Source organism: Brassica napus, chromosome C5, assembly GCF_020379485.1.
Source record: "Brassica napus cultivar Da-Ae chromosome C5, Da-Ae, whole genome shotgun sequence".
Taxonomy (NCBI): Eukaryota; Viridiplantae; Streptophyta; class Magnoliopsida; order Brassicales; family Brassicaceae; genus Brassica; species Brassica napus.
Genome location: NC_063448.1, coordinates 38,270,311 through 38,278,719, shown reverse-complemented (window position 1 = coordinate 38,278,719; position 8,409 = coordinate 38,270,311). Strand labels below are relative to the sequence as shown.

Sequence of the window (8,409 nt, the reverse complement as noted above, 5' to 3'; positions counted from 1 at the left end):
AGGTGGAAGTGGATCTCTATAGGATCCGAATTGTATTAATATTTTTCCATCCCTTTGTTCAATTATTTTTGAAATATTTTTTGTTCAAAATTTTTAAGGGTTGAGTAATTTCAATTTTCCGTTGATCTGGAATAGTTATTTCATCACATTTTAGTTTGTTTAGATGTGTATGTCTGTTGGAGTATATTTACTATTAACAGCTAAAATTATTGTTTCTCCTTTATCATCTTGTAATAAACATCTTCGGTTAAATTCTGAAGTTGATTGTTTAAACTAGACTTGGTAGAGTAATAAATATTCATATCTTTCATTTTGGAATTTAATTTCAGGTAAATCAACATTTAATGTTAAAATATTGAGTATTATTGGGTCATGTAAGCGCACCCTTAACGTGACGTTTTTAAGAGTTTCTTCGGAACAAAACAAAGTGTAAAAAAGCAAAAAGTAAGAGAGAGAGACAGATGAAATGTGGAAAATGGTTTCTTGCAAAGATACTCTAAAAAAATTAACATACTCATAAAAAAATGTGGCACGCGGCTATTGGATACACCTTTCCATAACAATGATAATCTAATTAATATTAAAAAAAACCAATATTTTTTTTTTTTGGTTTTAAGAAACTTAGATAATATCTACCATTGGCCATGCTCTAAACTTACTTGAAAATTAGGGGTGCAATTAAAATATACTGCCCGTTGCATATTATTTGTAGAGTAAACATTAATATACATAAATAACATTTATGGTAGAGTTTGAAAACCATGATGTTATTATGACCCAAAATTCAACTGATGAAAAATGAATCAAATATATTATGATAAATATTTTGTCTTTACAGTATTCAGCCCAAACCTAAATGAAAACAAGAAAATTCCCAAAGAACCAGTGTAAAAATCGTATGTGGACAATTCAGAGGATCACCATAAAATCGTATGACCTAACATGCAATCATCCACAAAGATTATTCCTATCGATCTCATCATTGAGATACTCTAAAGATTACATGCGAAATACATTGCAATATTTCGTTGCGTTTTGAAACAATGTGAATCCTTAATCTGGAGTGTGAAGTAAGGACTCCCATTGTTTCAATACACAACGAAATATTGCAATGTATTTCGTAGGTAATCTTTAGAGTATCTCAATGATGAGATCGAAAGGAGTCCTCTTTATGGATGATTGTGTGTTGGTTTGGATGATTCACGGTACTCTTACGAATGTTCATTGATACTTATTGTATTGCTGTTTTCGAAATGTTTTCTTTGTTTTCGTTTTTGTTAGTGTTAAATACTATGCTGAAAATATATATTACCACAATTGTTTGATTTTTTCGTTTATCATTCTTCTTTCAATTAAATTCTGGATCGCATTTATATCTTAATTTCTAAAATATACCATAAACAATATTGGTAATTTATTCATTTTTATAAAAAAATCAAAAATCTTTCAATTATAAATGTTTTTGACCAAAATATTATTTTTTTCCGGTTGATTTTTTTCCAAATATTTTTCACCAGTCTACGACGGTTGACCAAACCATACTTAGGCCGTGAATGTTTAAAGCATTTCACGTGCTAAATAAAAATTTAAGTATAAATATGTCTATTCAATAAAATAAATCAAATGTGTGAGACAGTCAAATCATTAAAACCACACTTCAAACTTCTTTTTCTTTATGTTTAAACGCACATAACTTAATAATGGTGCGGTTAGATGGAATTTTAGAATTTGTATAGATATATATGATATATGTATATATATATATATATATATATATATATTAAATTGTATATATGTGTTAATTTTATTAGAGAATATAATTATATTTAAAAAAAATTATTAATTGTGCATGATTTTTTAATTCTATAAATTTCTATATGATGAAATTATAGATTGATCATTTGAGCTAGCTAGTCTTGTGTTCAACATGGAGTCGACTAAAACTTGGCTCTTTGTGCTTTACTTCGTCATTCACTCCAGAATGGATTGAGTTGTTGATTCACTTATAAGAATTCTAGTATTAAGGTCCCTGATATGCAAAGGCCTTTCAGTTATTTATTTTATGATTTCAATTTTGAGAAAAGAACAATATAATTTTTGCTTTCCTGATTGTTGAAACAGTACTTCGACAATCAAATAGTTGTAAAATATCAATTAATAAGAGGACCTGATTAGTTTAGGTCTGTTCGTTTCATCACCGCGGCTTCCAGCGGCAGCGTTCAAAAAAATACGGTAACGGAGACAAAAAAAAAACAGAAACAAAAGTTAAAACAGCCGCCGATTGATGACACTAAAGGCACTGCGGCTGGAAATTCAAATACTTTGATGACGCTATAAAATCTCGTGACGCAAAAACTGGAGGAAGCAGGTGTTTCTTATAAATCCGGCAGCAACAATTAGAAAGATGATGCCTTTGATTATTTGTTTTCCTTCTATAATTTTAAACGCAGGAAGCTGCGGCAGCGTCATCGAAAAGAACAGACCTTTTGTCTTTGCAATCAACAGACTGAATGGCTGTTAAGTAATAAGTAGAACTCAAGAGATTGAGATGTAAGTGTAATGATTTTGTGCAGAATTTATAGTGAAATATGACAGCAAATGAGTTTTTTTTTTCAGATCAACAGTGCTACAAGCGTAAAAATAGAGAATAGTGTGTAGCGTATATCATAAGTTTTATATGTTTAATATTTCTCATTTGGTCCATTTGGCATTTGAGTATATGATTGATGGCATTATTCTTGTTAATCCAATCATTCCAGCCAATGCATTAATGAAATTGCTCGTTTGAATGAGTTGTGTGTTCACCCAAGAGTAGATTCCGGGGGTGATCGGTAGTTGTTGTAGGTGCTGTATTCAGCCCTATTTATTTCTAAAGCACCAAATTCAGAGCAATCAAGCTTTAAATTTTTTTTTGAAACCACAGCTCTTGAAATAACGTACAGCTGTACAAGTGCTCTGCATAGCCAAATATCCAAAGTAATTTTTAGTGTTTTCCATAAAATTCTATACCAATAAAATTTAAAGCTACACCGATTTTTTTCTACAACAAAAATTTTAAAGCTACAGCCATTACCAATCGGACCCTTCGATTTTGGCTCTGATTACTTTGTTTCGCCGTAGTTTGATTTTTTACTGCTTCATTTATCTTTTATCGCTTACTTCTCTTTTGTATTTTAATTTTCTTAAAGGAGATTTATATGCTAACAATTATCCCTCCAATTTAATAATTTGCATTTTACATTTTGAGGAATTTTTTCAGTTATTGTTCCTGGTAAATTTTGATTCCAACAAAAATAGTTCTTGCTATTTTGGTTTAGTTTTTGGTTCTGGTTGTTCGGGTAAGGATTCAGATATCGGGTAAGCCCTATCATAAAGTCTAATGTTTAAAGACCAGAGGCAAATCAGTTGACCGCTCCCAAACCTCACCGTTTCCTCATAAACCGGTTTTGGTTTCTGGTTTACTCAACTAAACGCAATCTAAATCCTCTCGTCATCTTCCACGCCCTACGCATTTTGATCGGAAGGAGAGAGTAAAGATCTAGATGGAGAGAAGACAAGCGAGGAGCTCGAAGATCCATGTCTTTGTACTCGTCGGTCTGATACTGTTTAGCTCGATCGAGCGAATCTCATCGCTCTCAGTTACTGTTAGCGACGATGAATGCGTACAAGAGTATGTCCTTTACGAAGGAGATAACGTCTCCGGAAACTTCGTTGTCGTCGACCATGATATCTTCTGGGGATCTGATCATCCCGGTTTGGATTTCACGGTGAGAGATCTTTTCGATTATCCCGGTTTAGATGTTGTGAATGTTTGGTTGATATGTTATTAGTTATTACCATGAAATTTTCAGACTGATCGTGTCTGAATTTCGGATCCATTTATGGTTTATTCTGTCTGATTCCGGATCTGAACTCGGAGATAATGTTCGATCGGAATCAAAATTGTATAATTTATATCGAAATTTGTAGAGTTTGTATTGGAATTTGTAGAATTTATGGATAATTGATTTGACTTGGATATGTGATTTTGTTCGGCTAATGTGTGTTTAATGGTTTGGATTGTTGGTATAGGTGACGTCACCTGCTGGGAACATAGTACATACGTTGAAGGGAACATCAGGAGATAAGTTTGAGTTCAAGGCACCAAGAAGTGGAATGTACAAGTTTTGTTTCCATAACCCTTACTCTACTCCTGAAACTGTCTCCTTCTACATTCACGTTGGTCATATCCCCAACGAGCATGACTTAGCTAAAGACGGTTTGTTTCCATTCATCCGAATATTGAGCATTGAGTTGTGACAATTTTGTGTGTTTCTTGTTGTTGATGCTGTGTTTCTCTCCTGTTTGCTTGTATGCTTCTCAGAACATTTGGACCCGGTGAATGTTAAAATAGCTGAGCTGAGAGAGGCTTTGGAGTCTGTTGTTTCTGAGCAAAAGTATTTGAAAGCACGTGATACCCGTCACCGTCATAGTGAGTTTTCCTCTCCATTCATCTTTTACGTTTTGGTGTTTTGTATATTTTTCTTCCCGTGATATGAAGAACTTTCTCAGATGCAGCATAACTTTAGAGACTACGTTTTTGTCCCCAAAAGATACAACAACCCTTAGAGCCCTTTGTTTGGCCCTAAAAGAATCACCTTTACGATCTGACATTACTTTTCGTGATGGATTTTTTTTTTTTTTTTTGTTTTTTTTGTGCAGCCAATGAGAGCACGAGAAAGCGAGTGATATTCTACACAGTAGGAGAGTACATATTCCTAGCAGCAGCAAGTGGTCTTCAGGTTCTCTACATCCGCAAGCTCTTCAGCAAGTCGGTTGCATACAACAGGGTTTGAACATAATTTCAAGGTTTTCTCTCCTTTTTTATTGTCTTCGAATCGGTAAACACAATCATAAACAAGTGTTAGTTAATTAAGACCCTAATAGCTAAAAGACCTTTATTTTGTTTCCAGTGTCTACAATCTTTATTGGCTCAAGTTTACTTATGTTTTAACATGAAGAAACTTGTTAAGCTTACTATATTCTTGCTTCTTCTCTCTGCTATGATCATCGTTGGCTTGTTTAAAGCATTTACGCTCGCCATAACACGCTTTAGCAAGCAAATTAAACCAAAGAAATAGCAGTAAAATTACTATTGTGAAATTTCCTATGAAAAAATTATCATCTTTTTCTATGTAGTGTGATTAGTAGTGATGCATAAGTGTGCATAATTTTTTTATAAAAAGGAAACATGAGTCGAGTAAGATTGAAAGAGGGTCAAATTAGAAAAAGAAATTCAAATAAATTCAAGACAATATCCATAAGCAATAACCATGACGGAGAAACATTCACAGAACTATTATACAAATCAGAAATGATCAAAGGAAACACTTAGAACCAAACCCGGGATTAGACCCAAAGTTATTACAGAATCATAACATTTTCAACATTGCTTGTAACACTTAAATGTTGTATAACACGATCTTTACCCAGCAATACCTTATCATCAATTCCTTTAATTTCAACTCTTCTGACACACTTGCTATCCAGGTTGTAAAAGAAAACATGGAATGGATTTTTCCAACGACTTCACCTGTATCAGTAGCCCATGTTGACTTTACTTCCTCAAAATCTGTATTTGGGGAATCAAAGCTATTCTTGGACCATTTCTCTTTTTGGATATCGTCTAGAACCCATAACTCACCATGACTACCACTATACACCACATCACATAGCTTTCCCTTGAAATTCACCAAAGCCGAAATGTAAGTCAAGTTAAAGCCCTCCGGCATATTTATTAGTCTAAATTCTTCAGACCCAACATCAAAGGATGCTATCAAACAAGTCTTGTCCGACCGAGCTATGTAATACAAAATCCCGTTGATGCATATCCCATCTCTCTCACGTTCATGATAATGCGGAAACAACAAACATATGATCTTTCTCAAGGATAGTCTTCCCTTCCCTTTCGTCACAACTTGATGCTCCTTGGAGTTAACTTGTTTTCTGTAGTTTGTCACGGTCATGCACAGAACCTTGAACTGTTTATTGATGGGATCATACCTAGGGATGTCAAGTTGGGCGGCCCACACCCACATGGGTGTGTACAGTTGGGCCATTTAACACTCATACCCAAAAACACCCACACCCATTTAATACCCATATCCAAAAACACCCAAACCCAAGTTAGTCCATACCCATTGGAAATAACCCAAGACCACCCATTATTATTCTTTTTAACAATTAGCTCAATTTTGTTCATAATCAATTATTGTAAACTCAATTTACAAATTTATATACTTATAGAAAATAAAAATTATAGAAAATTTGTATAAACTCAATCTAAACTCAATTTTAATGTCATTGAAAATTTCTGAATACAAATGTGATGTAAATTAAATTCAATAGACTTCAGTTTTTCATAACTCTCTGTTTAATGTAAAAAAAGAGTTATAACTCTGATATCATGATTCACTTTACTCCAGCTTCCAGCTTCTTTACTTGTCTTCAGCCTGCAAGAAGGAAAAAAGATAGCAACTTGGAGTTATTCAATGATTCTCATAACTTGTATGTAAGGGCAGAGACATCAACACAAGCATTAACATTTCAAGCATAAGTAAAAGCCATTCTAATCCTCTTATACTCTACAAACTTGTAAGGAAGATCATGCTCAATAATGGCCATAGCTATCATCTCACGAAACACCATCATATCCACATTCTTAGGACTACTTCTAGGTGTTCCAACAGCTTTTGGACATACCTTCATATGACGAGTCAGAGTTGAGGTTCCATTCCTGCGAAGATTCAAGAAGTAAAACCTTCTACAAAGGTTGCATCTGATCTTAGTTGTACCATCAGACAGCCTTCCTCCAAGTATAGTAAACTTTCTCCAGCACCTTGAGACTTTATGGCGGGACTAAACTTGTCTCGGTTGTGTGCCTCCGTTAGCCTCTGAATCCTCTAAAACTTCATGATCCTCTATATCTTCATCCATCACATCATTCTGACCATCATCGTTCAAGTCTATAGCTTCCATTTTCTGAGTACAAGTAAACTAAAAGACTTATATATTGTGTTTCTAAGTCACAGACACACAAAACCTACACGTTAAGAGAAATATAGTTATCCACTTTTTTTATATATAAAAAAAAGCAAAAACGTGATGCAGCAAAGAGGCTAAACATATAAAAGCTTTTGATTAATGCAGTATTTAAGAGTAAGACACAACTCAGAGAAAGAATTTTTTTCCATAATTTTTTTTTAAAAATTTGAGGGTTTTATGCCAATGTTTCACTTTGATTATGCTCAGGACCATCTCTGATCTGATAGTAAGTTTTTTGGAATTAGAAAACATAATCACTTAAAATGAATAACAAATAGTGGCCTATATATGGTAATCAAAACGACTGGTTACAAGGTGATTTCCCACACCTATACATACTTTATAGATTTGGAATACAAAGTCTGAAGTGGAGAGCAAGCAATGGTCCTCATTTTTATCAAAATGTTACCCGCACAGGCTTTTGAAATTTTTTATCAAAATTTTTATCAAAATTCTCAAATTATTTCCCATTCCACCTCCTGATTCATTTCCCAAAATATCCCACACACAAGCAAATACATATTAAATCTACCAGAGAACATGACAAAGATCACCAAAGCTTGATTCTTCTCTGAGTTTTGTTCCTAAAGCTAGTAGATACCTGTCAAAGATTAAGGCTCTGAAGGGTTTTTCTGCAGTTTCAGGAGGTGGAGGTATCCTTTGCCGAGCAGAGTATTGCTTTGCTACAGTCTAACTCAATAACCTACACAAACAACCATCAAAGAATCACAAAGCAAAGTTAAAAGGCCATAACCAAATTATTATCTGAATGACTGCAAGTAACAGGTAAAGAATAACTGTCAAGTTACACACATAACAAGAGAGCTGTATAAATAAGTACACAATTCAAAGAATATTCCCCAAATACATACACTTTAGAGTGCAACGAAGACCTCTTGTACTCCAGAAACTCTGAGTATATCCATGCTATGAAGACAGGGATGACTCCGAGCAGAAACGAAACCTGCATTTAAAGAGAAATACAATACACGTCAACCCAAAACCAAATCTCAAGTGTGCATCGTTTCTGAACCCAAAACAAAACAATATTCTAAATGATTCATCATCATCATCAGAACTAGAGTAAACAATGGAAACAATGGAAACGAGATTATCATCCACAAAACCCACAAAACCCACAACACCCACAACACAGAAAGTAGAGAAATCGCGAGATCAGAGCTAAAATCGAATCATACCTGAAATTGTAGAGAAATGAAGAAGGGAATCGATGGGAGGGAAGAGAGAATCGTATGGATTGATGAACACAAGAACAGTAGACGAAGAAAAATCTGGGAGGAGAAAATCGTTGGTTGCAGAAAGAAT

General features: G+C 34.0%; 2 protein-coding genes across 2 annotated transcripts; one reads left to right on the top strand and one right to left on the bottom strand.

Moving 5' to 3' along the window:
- Positions 1 to 3,341: 3,341 nt before the first annotated feature.
- LOC111198376 (transmembrane emp24 domain-containing protein p24beta3) lies at positions 3,342 to 5,019 on the top strand. Its single transcript, XM_048756945.1, has 4 exons — positions 3,342 to 3,767; positions 4,072 to 4,258; positions 4,364 to 4,471; positions 4,702 to 5,019. Exons 1-4 carry the CDS (start codon positions 3,543 to 3,545, stop codon positions 4,833 to 4,835), a joined length of 654 nt encoding a protein of 217 aa, XP_048612902.1. The 5' UTR covers positions 3,342 to 3,542; the 3' UTR covers positions 4,836 to 5,019.
- Positions 5,020 to 5,441: 422 nt separating this feature from the next.
- On the bottom strand, positions 5,442 to 6,077 carry LOC106354981 (putative F-box protein At1g46984). The gene has a single exon (XM_048757455.1). The coding sequence runs from the start codon at positions 6,075 to 6,077 to the stop codon at positions 5,442 to 5,444; it is 636 nt and encodes a 211-aa protein (XP_048613412.1).
- Positions 6,078 to 8,409: the final 2,332 nt, after the last annotated feature.

Coding starts and splice junctions, on each gene's coding strand:
- LOC106354981 (XM_048757455.1), bottom strand. CDS start 6,077: ATGTGGGTGTGGGCCGCCCAACTTGACATCCCTAGGTATGATCCCATC.
- LOC111198376 (XM_048756945.1), top strand. CDS start 3,543: ATGGAGAGAAGACAAGCGAGGAGCTCGAAGATCCATGTCTTTGTACTC. Junction 3,768..4,071: donor ATCCCGGTTTGGATTTCACG/GTGAGAGATCTT, acceptor TTGTTGGTATAG/GTGACGTCACCTGCTGGGAA. Junction 4,472..4,701: donor TGATACCCGTCACCGTCATA/GTGAGTTTTCCT, acceptor TTTTTTGTGCAG/CCAATGAGAGCACGAGAAAG.